We start from the raw sequence: 16,208 nt of genomic DNA, 5'->3' as shown, positions 1-16,208 counted from the left end.
AGTTGAAATAGATTGACTCACCATGTTCCATCAAGATCACAGCAATTGTCTTCCAGCTAAGTTATTAAATTCAAGGAATGTTTGCTATAGGATACAGATTAAAGGGACAGAACAGCAAACACCTGTCAGTAATCTAGGGAAGGAACTGACATCTAGAAAATAGCACTGCAGCTGTAGCTATGTCTTTGCTAAGACAAACAGCACAGGTCTTTGGGTCTCTGCATTATGCACAAGAAGCCCCATGCTGCAGCCCTGCAGGCGAGCTGGCTGCTCTGTGGGGCAATTAGGAAGAGCTTTTTCCATCAGCTGTCCGTACATCTCATCCTTTTTGCTCATTTTCACTTTGTCAGCAGCACGTCTGTGCTAACACCACAGTGTTTCTTTTGGGCCCTTCTGCATCAAGGTGAACTGTGAATTTTCACCTGGCTTTGCATCTTGCAGTTGGCTGTATTGATATCTTACTACTTTCAGTGACCTACTCAAAAGGAGTGCTCATACTTTCATGTTGGGGAAGTTTCGTAGACCTCTTCCAGCTCTTTGTCGTATACTGCAGTCCTGGTTGGAGGGCTGGAGTAGGGCAGGTCCCAGGTCTTGGACAAGAGCTCTGCTTATCAGGGAGACTCTTATAGAGCAGGAGAAATGTACCAAAATGTGCTAAGTAGAAGCCCTAAGGGCCTGAGAGAGAAGCCTGTTCATCAGTCCCCAGTATAAATCAGATGGGCCATAGAGCTGAACCTGTGATAATCCAGGGAGATGAGGCTGAAACCCTCAGGGATCCATGTGCAGTGGTTGCTTGGAGGGGTTCAGCATCACAGAAATGTATGGACAGCCACGAGACAGCTCTGCAGCAGACACGTAGGGTCCTCCTACACAAGTAGTACGAGGCTCCTGTAGAGCAGTACCACAGCATCACACTTTCATACAATCATCCCTTTCCACATTGCCCTGCCACCACACACAGACTGCTGCTGTGCTGGCCATGGGAGTTGGTGGGCAGAGCTGCTGGGCTGCAGGGAATTGGGAAACAACAAGGGAGTACAAGGTCTGCAAAGGGTTCTGCCAGAATCAACAGTCCTCAGTATACAACCAGAGCAGCATTTGCATGCCCCTAAGGATTGCATAACTACCTGACACCTTTTATGCAAAAAAGCAGGAGACTCAAGGCCCATGCAGGGAGCAGCTGAGCTCAAAACCCAGCTGTGCTTGGGAGAACTTGAGGAAAAGCTGTGAGAAGCAAGAGATTCATGAGAGGCCTGGAGGCTGCCAATTCTTAACACCAGGCAGGCAAATCCTTAGAAAACACTGTGAGCCACATGGGGTCGGTGGGTCTTGGCAGAAGGAACACCTCTAATAAAGCACAATTTACAGCAAACTGAAGACTTCCCAGAGTGCTGGTACCTTTCCAGGTTCATAGAGGACTGCTGTGGTCTCTTTGCAGTGTTGAAGGGCACCACAAAGAGTAACCAAGAGCAAAACAGAGGACAGGATAATATATCTGCAACACCTCCTGAGTTTCCTGCCTCCTCCTTCTTAGGAACTCCATGGAAATAACACATTGCATCGCTCACACAGAGCCCTACCTGGAGGTCAGCTGCATAGAACACTGCTGGGGACAGACATCACCTGCAAGCCAATGGATCAAACTGCGAAAGAAGGCTGTAGAAAAGGAAGGAATGATAGAAGGAAGCAGCGAGTAAACTGCTAAAAGGAGGGAGTTAGCACTGCTACCTATGGCAGGCTCACTAACAGCAGCACAGGCAGCTTTAGCAAGTCACTGTCGTGCGCCTTCTTAGCAGTCCTGTAATCTGATTAATAAACCCTTAGCACCAGCTATGATTTCTGTGGATGATAATTTCTGCTGGTAGCGGGAGAAATTCAGAAGGTGCTCAAATCCAACAGAAGAGGCTATGAGGGCACCCTCCTCATCAGCTCATTGGCTTTGGAGCACAATTAATGCAGGTTTTATGGGCGATTATTTCAAAATCTAAATGCTTGCAATCACTACAGGTTATAATAGTGCTCTCAAGTGCGCTGATTTTCATTTGCAAGAACTTATTTTAAGCCTCAAACTGTGTACTGCTTTTATAAAATCATGTAGAGGTCCCTGCACACGATCTTAGCTGGAATCAGTGAGCAGACATCATTAGTGAACATTTTTACTGTCTGCTATTCATCCTTCTCAGAATGTATAAATAACATTCAAGGATTCACCCGCTCAAAGGCAGAGGAATCTTGCATCCCTAGAAACAGCTAAATTGGATCAAACTGGTGACTCCTGCCATGCATAACTGTGCGGTGGGATTTTCCATGTAGAAATAAGCAGCGATAGCATATTTCTAAAGCACAGTGTTTGCACACGTTAAAAAAAAATCAACACAAAATATTAACCTCGTGTCAAAGCCTGACGATAATCAAGTCATAGACAGATAAATGTGATACATGCAGAAGTACTTTATGAGAGTACAAATCGATTTTCATTAGCTGCATTAAGGAAAAAAAAGATCTCGATAACTTAATTGAAAAAAAAAATCAATATCTGTGAAGGGAGCCAAATTAATTGGGATTGAGTGAAATCCTGCCAAAATCCGAAAGTCACTCCAGCCTTATCTACAACAGAATGTATTTACAGATCAGGTCACAGCTAAAGTGGACTCAAACACTGTACGTTCACTCAAGGTCTTCTGGAAACGTCCTGCAATAAAGTTTATACAAATAAGAATGTATTTGCTTTAAGTAACAGCCATAAACGAAAGAACGGGAAATACCATCATACCATCAGGTGTTGGCTGGAAGAGGCCACGACTGCAGCAGTTAAACCACCTGCACACCAGGTTTGGTGCATAGGAACAGAGCTCTACCTGTGGGCTCTCTAATGCAAACGAATTAAAATCTCCAAACAACCCTCTGAGGTAGGTAAGCATCTTTTAATGTCCTTTTTTACAGGCAAGAGAAAAGGGCTGAAGGGAGACAAAGAGATATACCCAAGGCCCTACAGCGAGTCAGAGAACCCAACTGCTGGTCCCTGCTAACAGAACCCAGACCCCATTCTTCTTCTTTGTGTCTGACATCGTCGCTTGGGATTGCTGCTTAGTGCTCACGGGATGCGTGGTGAGCAGCCGGACCGGGGACTCGCACGTCCCTCCCGCGAGGCTCAGTGAAGAAAAGCGACAGGACGCCGTGGAGTTATCTTTATTGTAGAAACATGCTAAGACACAGCGAGGCAGCGACTACAACAACAAGTGTGGGGCCTACGTGGGAAGCCACCACTGGGTCCCCGCAGCCCTTCACCCTCCACCTGAGCGAGGACAGGCCCATGGGCTGCAGAAGGAGATGAAGGTGGATCCAACAGCACTGGGAACTCAGCAGCCCCCCTGATGCTTGACATCAGATCTTCCTTTAGTTGTCCTAGAGAAACAGGGGGCAGAAAGATTATTACTATAGTTCCAAAAGACAAGGGACATAGAACTACAAGGAAAGCTCAAAGCTAGGATGCTTCGGGCCACCTCCACCTCCTTGTGATAGGGCACTGCAGTACTCTGCTCTGCCAGCATCCTCTCCCCTCTGCAGGGATATCTGAGGGAAAAGGAATGAGCAGGGCCCCTCCCTGTAGAGATGAGGAAGTCCTCATGAAGTTGGCATTTCCCAATGGGCTCAGACCCCTTGGCGGGGGCTTCCCTCCACCCTGCTGCTTCTGCAAAAGACACACACCTCGTTCTTGTGCTGTGGCGATAGGGAAGGGTGTGTTGCAGAGCCCTTTGCCCCAGACATACCCTGCTGCCTGCCCAGGCAAGGTCTGACACCCAAACCCTTGTGAAATGCAGTCAAGTTGTCCAAGAGGGAGTAAATCACCGCACCACTATACCTTTGGTCACAGCTAATCCCTGGTATTTGCTGACAATCTGAACTCCATTATTTCTGGAAAGAAAGAGCAAAATATAAGTCCATCCACAAGCACAACCACTGCTGTTACGCTGGCAGAGCATTAGGACCTACATGACAGACCCTTTGGACAGCTCAGTGGCCACAGAAACCAGCTGGGACAGATTGTGGCACTGGAGCAGTGGATGGGTCACTGCCAGCCTCAGAAAATAGACAAATTTCAGCCTGGAGCTATGTGCTTTCCAAAACCAGTATCTAGCTGGGAAAGGTCCTGGTTTTTTTTCCCCCCTTCTTCTGCACTCTTAAAAAAGATATGACAAAAAGAGCACTGTAGATGTAATGGCCTTGCCCATTAGAAATTTGTGAATACTCTGTCCTTTAGAAAACAGATTAAAAAGGAAAAACTGGATATACCTTTTTTTTTGCCTGACCTGTTAACTAACACGGACAGACTGGTATCTATCACATGAGAGATCTGTGAAAAAGTATCTGAACAAAAAGAGAAACTGCAGAAAAAAATACAGCATTAAAAATGAAGCATTCTGGAAAGACCCGTCATTAATACAGCTGTATGTCACAGCATGAAGGACACAGTGGCCAGCTGCCTTGTTAAAAATAAAAATAAAAATCTAAACGCCGGACTCAACTACATTCATCCGCAGTAAAGCAGAACAGGATCAGAGGAGGCTGCTTATGGCACAGACCTCACAAGGGCGGCAGAGGCCCAGCTGCCAACCAGCCCCAGGGCTCTCTCTGCAGGAAGGTTCTCCACCCCATCAGTGCACGCTGTCCAGACGCGTTCTTTAATGTCAGATCTCTCTCCAACCACACTTCTCCTGTGCCTTCCTACAGCCATCCCTCCCTGATGGCAATCCAGCCACCGTCAGGGAGAGCTGCCGCAAACTCCTGGAGATCCGGGAGGAGCTTTGCTAGCAGGAACAGCTGCAGGCTCTGAGCTTGGACACGTTTTGTCAGGCAACACAGCGCTACCGTGGCTCATTTCAAAACATGACTCAAGAACAAACTACATTTTTGGGCAGCAATATCTCATCTTTTTCCAAGACTCCAGTCTTTGGACATTTTCATTCTGCATATTGCAACAGTCTAAGACCATTTCTGACACCAAAGACACGGTGATCTCCTCCAAATAGAGAGTGCCTGGGCCTTCAGAAGGATGCATTAAGCTGAACGTTAGCATGAATTTCAGTGGTGGAAAATAACACTGATCAGTACATTGTTCATAAGCTTCCAGCTGAGGAAAAAAGGGAAGTCTTTGATGGACACAAGAGGTTTGCTAAGGAAATGGGCTTCCATAAATTTCCAATCTGATTCTTCAGGTGACACAATATACATAAAGAAAGAAATAATAAGTCTTTGTTTGGAGGGGTGTTTTTGTGAGGGATTTCCCCCAGTGGAAAAAGCTTATCACTTTCCCCTTAATTGCTTCAAGCTCTCCTTGGAATAGCTACAAACCGTCTGACTTTTAGTGTATGGCATATTCCTCTAATTGCAAAGACTCAAGAGCTGTAATGTCTTGGTAAAACACAAAATGGTGAGGAATCCCAGCACAGGCACAGTTCTGAGGGAATCCTCTCTGCTTTTCAGTTGCCATGGTACACCCAATCTTGGCTGTCTCCAGCAGAGTGAGCACAGCCACCGACAAGTTTGCATAGTGCCTCCATTCCCAGCATACATGAGCCAGCAATGGCTTCATCACACCAAAGGGCAAAACACAAAGACCTCCAGTACGATCACAAGCAGAACTATTTTTCTCTGCACTATTTCTTCTGCTTTAAACAGCATTGAGAGCACTCTTGTACCTCACAGAAAAGAGGAAGAGGAGTGGGGATGGCTCCTTTCTAATGTTTTGGGGATCTGTGGGCATCCTAGTACTGAGCAGAGGAGAGTAAAAGCCCTATCATGGCTATTTTGCTCTAAAGCTTTTTAAGGGGCAGTACTGTTTTACCTGCAAACACTGCCAGCAAATTCATACTGAGAAGCCAAATCTCTCACTGAAAAATTGCACAACTTCTTAATTTGGCTGATTTGATATTTTGATTGATTCCAGGTTTGGAATGGGAGTAAACGTCAGTGTTTCCCTAGGGATGAATATTCAGTTTCCCAGCAGTCCATGCCAGCACTGAGGTCAGTCCCATACACCCAAGACACACAAACTGGGAGACCCTGGCTGCAAACCAAAGCTCTGAAGGCTGGTGAGCTGCCATGAGTGTGAAGACAAAGCATCACTGAGAAATCTTTGACTCATCTACTATAGGAGAATCACATGAGATTCAGGACCTTTCCCAAAAGAATGCCATTTAGTGAATATTTTTTCCCTCCCATTCAACTCCCTAGATATCATTTGGGAAACTAGGCCCTTATGATTTATGCAATTCCAGTCTTTTTTTTGACCTCCTCAAAATCCCAGGAGAAAAGCCACATGTTTTCCCAAAATGCCACTCTCCTAGCAAACAGCCTAGATAAAACATGGCAATTATGGCTCAATATGCCTTAAATCCAAGTCTGAAGTGTATTTACACATGTGGACCACGAGCACCCTGCTAACAGGGCTCTGATGATCCCACCACAGAGATGGGATCCAGGCTGGGTCTCCAGCACACACCCAGAACAAGAAATGGGATGCCACAGCAGGGAGGCACTTACCATTTCAGGGATGGTCTTTCGGCATTCACCTCGATAGTTTACTGTGATGTAGACAGATGCTCTCCTGCAAAGGGAGGACAAGACATTGCTTATTAACTTCCAGTGCCACAGCTCTCTGACACCGTCACGATTGTCCTCTGTGGGATCCTTAAAGCTTTGATGCTACTTCCAATTTGATGGCATTTATTACTCCCTGAACAATCTTATGATTGGGCAGAAAGGGAATAAGGGACTCTGGAAAGTTGTGTATCTTAATTAGCTGTCATCAGATTAATCTCAGACATTTGATCTATGTTTGCTTAACAGCGAGGCACCAAGGACACACTTGATAGTGAGTCATGATATATCAAAACAAACACTGTGCTGCAAAAGACACTCGGGAACAGTGGATGGCCCCGTATTACTGAAATCTTTCCGCCTACTCACATGGCAGCTGAACACAAGTCACATTCATTTTTGTATGTTTTCCCATCAGTGCCACAGACAGGTTGTGAGGATTCACTGCAGAAAATCCTTCCACCCTTTACCCCATGCAGAATTCGATCACAGTCCAGCTGAAGAGAGAAAGAAATTGCATTTGGTGCTGGTTCTCTTGCAAGACCCTCCTATGCACAACTTAGAGCGCCCACAAACCAGGTGTTGCCCTGAACCCCTCTGCCCTGCAGCACGTCCATCACACCTTCAGCAAAGAGGTAACACCTTCTGTTGGGCCAACCAGGCACTACTGGGGGACAAAGCCCCCCTGACCCCACTGCCAAGCACAGACCCACTCATCTGATCCACCTTGACATCTCGGTCCAGGGCACAGTTACTTCACCTTGCAAATCTGTGAGAATACAAGAATCTTCTGCTACCTGTCCCTATACTTCTCTATCAAGGCTTTCATGCCTGTTGCTTCCGCAAGACACTTGACAGAAATGAAGGGAAAACCTCGACAATCGAGTGCAGCTGCCCAAGGGCAGCACGACACGCAGCACAACTTGACACCCACGGAATGAAGAGATGTAAACACATACGAATAGCTCTGACTAATTAAGCGTGCCCTCTTGTTGCTTCTCAAGCATGACAGCAGGAGCATCTAGGTATAGATTTTCCTACAAAGTAGACGTGGCACATCTAGAAGGAGCTCAGAGCAGGAAGAACAAGACTCCTTGTGATTAGATGGTCACCCTGCAAGCACACTGGCACAGGTGGCTGCAGAGTCATGGCAAGTTTCAGACAGCAGAGGTCGGAGATCCTACAGCCTGCTCCCCCTCTTCCTCAGCCTCACTGCCCACCTCTGCACCAGAGGTGGAAGAAAAAGATGCAGAGACAAAGGAGCGACTTCTGTGTTCCCATCCCCTTCTCCAGGTCCTATAAAAGGTGTTGCAATGACTGCAAATGGCGCAATCGGAGAAGAGCTGCAGGCAGGATGCCTCACCTCCTGTCCCACCTGGAGAAATGCCATTCAACACAAAGCAATAGCTCAATAGCTCGTCGCTTTGCTGGGGTCAGCAGCACTATGGGGCGGAAAACACCATGAAGAAGAAAGGTTTCCAGCTGGGCAGCACAGGGGGTTCAGCGGCACAGGGTGCTGCAGTAACACCCTCTGTTTAAACATCACTTGCTAATTTCATTAATGTGCTGCTTCCTCCCTCCTCTGGGTAATTAACGATGACATGAAGACAGACAGCGCTGACCCTTGCAGTTCCCTGCCAGATGCCTTCCCACGCACCAGACACTGCTGCCCACGGCATGACCCGTGTGCAGGCAACCACTGCCACGCCGGCAGTCCCCCAGTCCTTGCAGTGACTGCCGCCTCTCCTTCAGCTCTGGGAACTGCATCTCTCTGGGACAAAACCCACAGATGGCCCTGGAGCGAGGAGAGGGGCAGGTTTGCTCTCTGAATCACCCCTTGTCAGTCAGGCTGATCAGCATCCACTCCTTCTCCGGAGCTACCAGGAAATACCACTAAGCCCTGAAGCAGACTGGCATTATTATGCCTAATGCTGCCTCTGGAATGCATTAAAACTGCCATACCTGAACCGCCTCCCAGGTTTTCCTATTCTAATATCATTTTTCTAAGAGCAGCCAGTGACAGAGACTTGAGAGGGAGTTAAGGCAGTCTGCAGTCAGGTTCCTCCAGCCCCACAGAAAGGCATTTCCTATCGCTTCCAAAATGTTACCTAAATGGCTGTATGGACTATAAGTGGCAAGTCATTTTTTTTAATCATCGTAGCTCTTGGCAACACCCTGTGACAGCAAGATCCACAGGTTAGTCATCCTTTTTATAGTAACTTATTTTCTCTTATTAGTTTCATGATTTCTACTTTAGCTTCGTTGAAAATAATGAATTTTCTTTTTGTGGAGATGGAGAGAGCATATACCCCCTTCTCCCTCCCACATGATTCCACACGCAGTCATTACCTATTGCTCAGTGTGTCCTCCTGAAGTACTCTCCCCCCCCCCCCCCTTGTCAGCCTTGTCCTCGTCCCCTGGTCAGCCCCAGCACCCTGCTCTGGCCACGGCCTTTGACCCAACATCTCAGCATTCAGGAAGGGACACCACCATCACCTCCTGGAGGATGCTCCCCCATACCTGACATACACCTACAATGAGCCACCTCTAGCAGCAACACTGGCTTCAGAGGTTCCCATTTGGACACATCCAGCCTCACTCCTCTTTGATGCCAGGGGACAGCATCAGGGTATGGTCTCTACCACCCATTCAAACCCTTCCAAGGATACAGGTCCAAGTGTAAGGCTTTATGCTAACAGCAGAAACTGGGGCAGCTGCTGGGAAAGGCTGTGCCTGACCCACAGGGGCTGGGCGTACCGGCTGGTAGGTGTTGGTGCCTCCGCTCTGTCCCTGGCGGCCAGATGCTGGGCTGCAGTCCTGAGCCAAGTTTCCTTGTGGGCTGGCAGGGAGAGAAAGCACAGAGTTCATGGCACAGCCCTTGCTGCGTGCAGACCCACTCAGCCACATCATCACCCCGGGTGGAATTAAACTGCACTAAGGTGCATTGCCGTTATTCCGCACCTTGTTTTTCAACAGGGCACTTAGCTTGCCGTGGGATGGAGGCACTCCCTCCAGCAGGACCTTTGAGTCCTTAGGGGTGGTCAGCAACAGATCCCCATCACAGAGATGATCCCAGCATATTCAGGGACCAGGTTTCTACAGGCATTGCTGCTACAGAGAGCTTATTAGCACTCTTTGCCTGCTGGCAGTGCTGGCTGGGGGCAGATGAATGGGCTGCACCAGCCAAAAGCTGGAAGACTAATTGCTCCTCAAAGGCTTTGATAACACAGCAACTGAGCCCTGCTGGGGTCTGGCAGCCCTAAAAACCAAGGGGGTCGCTCGGTGCCCAGAAAGCACACAATGCACCAGGCACTGCCTCAAGTCAGCAGATGAGAATGCACTGGGCCAGGCAACAGCACAGGTGTGTGCCTGCCAGGAGGCAGGATTGAGGGGGCAAGGCTAGGGAGGGATTCTGAGCACAGCAGTCACCAGTGCTTTGTGCGCAGGACAAATAAGAATGTCTTTGAAAAAGAGGGAGGGTTGTATATGCCCTATTCTATGTGTTTCTTAGTGTCAAGACCTCAGGACATGTGGGGCCAGGCTGGGACCCCGGTGCTGCTGAACTCACCCTCCGTTTGTGGAGAATGGCCGTCTCTCGTTCACACCCTGCTGTAACCCTGAGCCACTGCAGCTCTTCTGCAAAAGGGGGAGGATCATGTTTGAGAATGAAGTGAAGCAGCAAAGTTAAAGCAGCTCCTATCCTTCCCTCTCCTCCCCCTGGACCCTATGAACTGCGGGGCTCTTCCTGGAGAAGCAGCTCTGATGCTTGCCCCATACAGGACTCCAAAACTCCCCACTTTGCATGCTCACACACAAATCCTTCCCATGAACTAGCAGGGCTTCCAATGCAACCCGCTTCCCTGCCATCACCAGCAGGCTCCAGCACCCCAAGCACCAGGACCCACAGGCAGCCCTTGGCCACCGGGGTCCCCAAACCCACCCAAGTTTGGTGAGGCTCCGAGCTCAGTCTCACCTGGTTTGCACACTCTGCAGTGGACAGTTTGTTGCGCTGGGCAGTCCCACCAGACTGACCTCCTCTTTGAGCTTCTTTTTTGCTGGAAAAAGGGGGAGAGGAGAAAGAAGGGAGCACTATGGCAGTGTGAATGCTGCCAGGAGCTGGGGCTGCCCTGCAAGCCAGCATCATGCCGTTAGGCACCAGCCTCCTCATCCCTGGTGGCCCTGCGCTTAACTCCCACCCCTAAGCCTTCTCCCTTCTCCTCACCATTCCCACTGTATGCTACATCCCGGCTCCAGGTGGCTGCTTTCATATCAGGGCTGCTTCTGCATATGCTCTATGGGAGTAGAGAGAGAGCATCTGGAAGGCAAAGTACACGCGTGGGAATCTCCTTGGGAGCTGCCCCAAAGAAAGGGCTGCCCTCTATCAACCCTGCTTCTCCTCTGCTTCCTGAGGGGTTATAGGGGGATGTGGGAAGAGGGACAATATCCATGGCCCTACTGCAGGAGCGGCTCCTGGGGGGCCGCTGGGATTCGGGACTCCCCCAGGTAGCAGCCACAGAGGCAGAAGCCGCAGTTTGGCAGTGTGAGGTTTCCCTCTTTGCTGTTGCCTGGTACTGTACTCACAACTTCTCGGCACACATGAGGCACTTGTTGGTGTGCTGCTTGCCCGAGGAATCCCGGACGGGGTCGTTCTCCCGCGTGCAGGACAGCCGCCCGCCAGCCTCAAACTGGGAGCGGTACTCGCTGCAGTCATCCTGCAGAAGGAGCAGCGGTTGAGGCACCCTGCCTTGTTTCTCTGAGCTTTAGAAACATCACAAATGCACCACAAGAGAGCCCGGGTGTGAGAGAGAGAAGAGGGCGTGCAGCACAGCCACTTGGCTGCAAACAGAGTGAGTCAGAAGAGTGACGGGTGCCTCTGCCTGCATGGCACGTGCCGGGAGTTCTCCGGCGTGGTCTAATTGTCACGCTCCACGTGGGGCTCTCCAAAGCATGCCAGCAATGCGGCCAGTAAGGAAATTAGGTCCCTCCCACTTATCCCACCACCCTTAATATGCTGTTACAGGTGTTTCCCAGGTTGCAGCTCAGAAAACTTCACGTACAAAGCAAGTCATACCCCCCACAACCAGCAGCACATTGAGGACCAAGCAGCAACATCTCAAGCATGACAGCACAATGCAACATGCTTCCAAGTCCCTACTTTTAAGTCAGATACTCGAGGCCCTGCAACAGCCAGTTCCAAATAGCAGATACAGGAGACGCATAACCAGATCCCACTTCACCATTACTTATTACCCACATCTTCCTAGTGCCACACTGGCCACGGGGAGCAGGGACACAGTCCAGCAGTGAGCCAAGCCCCAGGTGAACCCCAGACCTGCTGTGGCAGAGCTGCTTCTCCCAAGCACCATCTCTCAAACCCTCTCCCTTCAAAGCAGGATTTTCTGGGGATTTGTTCCCAGCCCGACCTCTGCTGCATAAACCTTGCTGAGATGCACGTTTGCCTTCTTCACGGCCCTGCTGCATCCGTGACCCACTAATAAATGCAGAGCTTTCTTATCCTTTGTCATTTCTAATTGATGAGCAGGAATTCTCGTTAATCACTGCTTGTGTGATCTTGCACTCTCTGTTATTACATTTTATCTTGTTTCTATTACTCCAGGCCTCAGTGCTATCCAATTAGTCCTGAGTGATCTGCGGATCCTCCCCTCCCAGCTTTGCCATCAGCAAGTTTCATTAACGCTTCCATTTTTTTTGTGCCACTGTCATTAGGAAAAGCACTGAAACAGGATTATCCCCAAGAATGAGGCTTAAGGGGACCGTACCAGCTCCTAGAATGACAGAAATGGCAAGCATTACTTAGTGCTTTTTTTTCCCCCCTTACTGAATTGCTCTCACCAGAAAAGTATCAGTGCACAAGGGCACAGTGGCTGCATCATGAGAGTGAGGTTTCCAATCAGGGAAAGCTAAAACTGAGCCACCCTAGGGACAGCACAGGGCTGAACTCTCCTCCCACAACATAATGAACTTCTGAGCATCTCAGAGCTCACATTTAAAGCTTTTCACCCAGATTTTCTTTTCAACCTCATTAGCACTCTCAGCAGCAGTGCCTTTTCCACCCTCGTGCCAGATGTCAGGGCAGTGCAGCTCAGCTTCTTACTGTGATGGGGTTTGTCCCTGTGTCACTGCAGTCAGTGGGATAGACCACAACATTCAGACAAACCATTCACTCAGGGCATGAAAGAGAATCAAAAAGAAACAGGCAGGGAAAGCCAAGTGGATCTCCAAAGTATGGACAAAGCAACTGAGTATGGTAATATTGGGTAAAAGTCATATAGACTTGTATATTGACCCAATACTTTAATCTCACCTTTTGTTTTCCTCTGGTTGAAGTTGCCTTCTGCTCATTCTCCCTTTTGCTGAAAGAGAAGAAGGATGAGAAGGTAAAGAGTGTTGCTCCAGGAACCAAGGTCTTCCCTGCAGGAGGGGTGAGCCCACCCCGGCCCCGTGGCCGCTCTCAGTAACAAACAGCGGTTTTCTCTACTCACAACTTCTCCGCACACATGATGCACTTATTGCTGTGCTGCTTCCCTGAGGAATCCCGGACAGGATCATTCTCTCTAGTGCAGGAAAGCTTCCCATTCTTGAACAGATCCCGGAACTCCCGGCACTCGTCCTGCAACAGCATCAGAAATGTGGTTTCACACAGACACGCCGACCGAGATGCATCTCCCATGAATCCACAGAGCGTCACCGCCCAATCAATTACATCTCTAGCAGTTGTGTTTCCTTGAGGCATAACTCAGTGGCAAACCATAAATTGTTTGCCTGATGTGTTTTTCTTAAACCATAGCACGCAATGTAAAGCAAATAAATCTGTGTTCTTAGCCGAGCACATTTATCTTCTGATCCAGGGGAGTTTTATTTCTAATGGAGGAGACACACAAGAGCCTGTCTAAAGAACTTAGATTCTACTGTAAGTATAAAATCAACACTTTCTTGCTTAATTTTGAATGAAGAAGTCAGTTTCTCAAACTGCTGAGTGAGGACACTACCCAGAATCTTTAAAAGCAGTGGGCGGTGAAGAGGCTGCATACAAAAAACCCTCCATACCTCAAGCTTCCAGGTATGCAGAGATAAGATGGGGGCATTTTTACCTTCTGCACAGCATGACATTATGTGTTAACACCACAAGACTTTTGTGGTAAAGCCTTCTTAAGCATTTCTGTCTCTTCTGAGCAGACTTCTTATGTCCTTCAGGACCCACAAACAGGTATGGGGCATCAGCAGCACATGTGCTATACTGAGCCTTTAGGCTCCTTTATACAGCACTGTTAAGGTTTTTTCCCCAATCTCTTACAGTGTGTGGAAGAGATGGTTTGAGCTTATCCCAGCTTTACAGGTAGGGAAGCCAAGTCCAGAGAATTCCTTGCCAAAAGCCACACCGAACTGGGTGTGAAATCCAGGGCAGCTGTCTGCCTGACACCCTGGAACAGTCCTTCTGCCTTTAGGACCACATGTAGGCAAGTCAGGTGTTTAAAAAAGATTTCCCTTAGATCAGATATGCTTTATAAATCATTTAAATTGCCTGGACACAGCAGAGCCAGAAAGTTATCCTGCTTAACCAGAAGGTGTAAAAGAATAAATCACTGCAGCCAATGTTATCTGATGGAAACCAGCTCACTCCAATACAGAATGAAAACCCAAGACTGGGAAACACAAGTCCCACTCCATAAAGGTATGTTGTCTAGAGAAACAGCTGTGGGTGAAAGAAACCAGCCATGTGTATCAACAAGATAAACAGGGCACAATTAGAGCCAGCCTGTCCCACACCCCGCCCTAGTCAGAGCTCTCATGCGCCATCGCTAATTACTCGCCAGATGCCAACAGTGTGCTTTATAAACAGGAGGCATCTTCCTTAGCCTATGCTCTGGCCAAACACAGACCATAGGTGCTGTATCAGTAATTGCCTGGGTGGACAGTGTTCAGGTTTCTTTTACGCTGGCAGATAGCACAAAGCTTGCTGCTGCTCTAACTGCTCTGCCCCGAGCATCACCAGACCCATGTACATTGGCCAAGCTGCTGTTCCCCACACTGCAGGCAGGGAACAGGCCAGAAAGCAGAGGGGCCACCGCAGAGCATCACCCTGCTGCTGGCCTGCCGAGTGGCGATGCTTCAGCTCACCTCTCCAGAGTTCACGTTCCTGTTTGCTTCTTCACCACTCCCTTTGTTTCTTGAGTATCTTTCCCTGCAAGAAAGGGAGGCGTGAGCAGCAGAGTGGCATGCAGTGCTCAGACGTAAAGCCAAAATAACCGGTGATTAAAAGCAGCCCTGCCAACCCCACCTCCTGTTGTGCAATGCAGTGGGACAGTCTGGGTCTCCAGCCCCATGAGACATGCTCAGGGCATTCAGCATCTCCTCACTGGTGGCGTTTTGCCATCATTTCTCACTGCCTAGCATCCAGTTGTTCCCATCCTATTAACATCCTCTACAGAATCAAAAAAAACCAAACTGTTGGGTCCAGTGCTTTCCTGGACAACTGCAAACTGCTCTGGCTGGCCCGGGGCTCCGAGGGGCTGATACTCACAGCAGCCGCTGGCACATCAGGCACTTGTTGAGATCCCTCCTGCCATCGGGTCCTCTGATGGGCTGCCTGTTGGTGTGACAGGAGAACTTCCCGCTGCGAAGCAGGGACCAGATTTTCATGCACTCGTTCTGAAATGCACGGAGGAGGACAGTCAACGGAGGGCTCTCTCGGAGGCCATCAAGGTCCTGCAAACAGTTCGTCCACATTTGATTATCTGGGGGGCGGGGGCCCTGGGGCTGCCACACTACCCTCCCCCACCCCTTGCTGGGCTCAGAGCTCTGCTCATGGCTCCCAAGGCAAGAAGAAAGTTCAAAACGCATTGCAAGGGCCATTATTCATGAGAAAAGGAATACGCACTTAATTTGCATACAGCTGCAAATTGCTACCCGCTGCAGGGGAGGACTCTATGTTATATTCAAGAGCATAAAATACAGCCCTAGAAGTGCCAGCAGGATGTGAAAGCAATTGGACAGAGTGGAGTAACTGAGGAGCGATTGAGGTGCAAGGGATGAACCACAAAAGCACACTCCTCAGGGATGGGAGCAATAATGTTGTCTAACGCTGCATCAGCCAATTGCCTCTTCTGCAGGGGAACTGGAAATGTGGGCTGGAGAGAATTAATGAAGCATTTAGTTATTTTTGGCTACTATGTTTTCCAAAAGGGTCTTTACTAAGCAGAGAGAAGCTTATTTGATTAAAACGTGAGCGAAGCTGACTTCTCAGCCATTGAATCAAATCATTTTTCTGAGTCTCAAAGGACTTGGCTTAATTATTATAATTATCAAACTCAGAAGTTATCAAAAATGGGAGTTTCTGCTGGATCAGAAGCACATTTTTGAAATATCATTAGAAGTATAGCTCACGCCATTTCTAACCTCATTCCATCTCAGAGCAGTTTGGATGTTTGTTCAGCATCACACACCAAGCACAGCTAGAGCCATTGCTGGCTATAAATGCATTGTCTCTAAACACAGAAAGTCACTCCCTTTTTTCAGCCACAGGAAAAGCATTATGATCTCAGTACAGTTTGTCTGTATGACTTTGCTCAGAGCATGAATTAAGCAGC

General features: G+C 48.7%; 1 protein-coding gene across 1 annotated transcript; it reads right to left on the bottom strand.

Annotated features, from left to right (window-relative positions):
* Positions 3,174-15,470, bottom strand: LOC110405589 (serine protease inhibitor Kazal-type 5-like). The gene is made up of 12 exons (XM_021410994.1): positions 15,143-15,470; positions 14,740-14,803; positions 13,104-13,231; positions 12,926-12,974; positions 11,182-11,312; positions 10,574-10,655; positions 10,169-10,236; positions 9,358-9,439; positions 6,970-7,097; positions 6,544-6,607; positions 3,863-3,915; positions 3,174-3,405 (listed from the first exon to the last, which is right to left on the bottom strand). The coding sequence occupies exons 1-11, from the start codon at positions 15,460-15,462 to the stop codon at positions 3,910-3,912; spliced, it is 1,122 nt and encodes a 373-aa protein (XP_021266669.1). The 5' UTR covers positions 15,463-15,470; the 3' UTR covers positions 3,174-3,405; positions 3,863-3,909.

This window comes from Numida meleagris, chromosome 12 (genome assembly GCF_002078875.1).
Source record: "Numida meleagris isolate 19003 breed g44 Domestic line chromosome 12, NumMel1.0, whole genome shotgun sequence".
NCBI lineage: Eukaryota > Metazoa > Chordata > Aves > Galliformes > Numididae > Numida > Numida meleagris.
Note: the sequence above shows the minus strand (reverse complement) of the source record. Positions and strands in the feature narration are given on the sequence as shown.

Bases quoted from the DNA above. Each gene is read 5' to 3' on its own strand.
- LOC110405589 (XM_021410994.1), bottom strand. From the start codon at position 15,462: ATGCGTTTTGAACTTTCTTCTTGCCTTGGGAGCCATGAGCAGAGCTCT. The intron at 10,237-10,573 runs GTGAGACTGAGC...CCCCTTTTGCAG, and splicing joins CTGCAGAGTGTGCAAACCAG to AAGAGCTGCAGTGGCTCAGG. The intron at 6,608-6,969 runs GTGAGTAGGCGG...CTCCCTTTGCAG, and splicing joins GACTTGTGTTCAGCTGCCAT to GAGAGCATCTGTCTACATCA.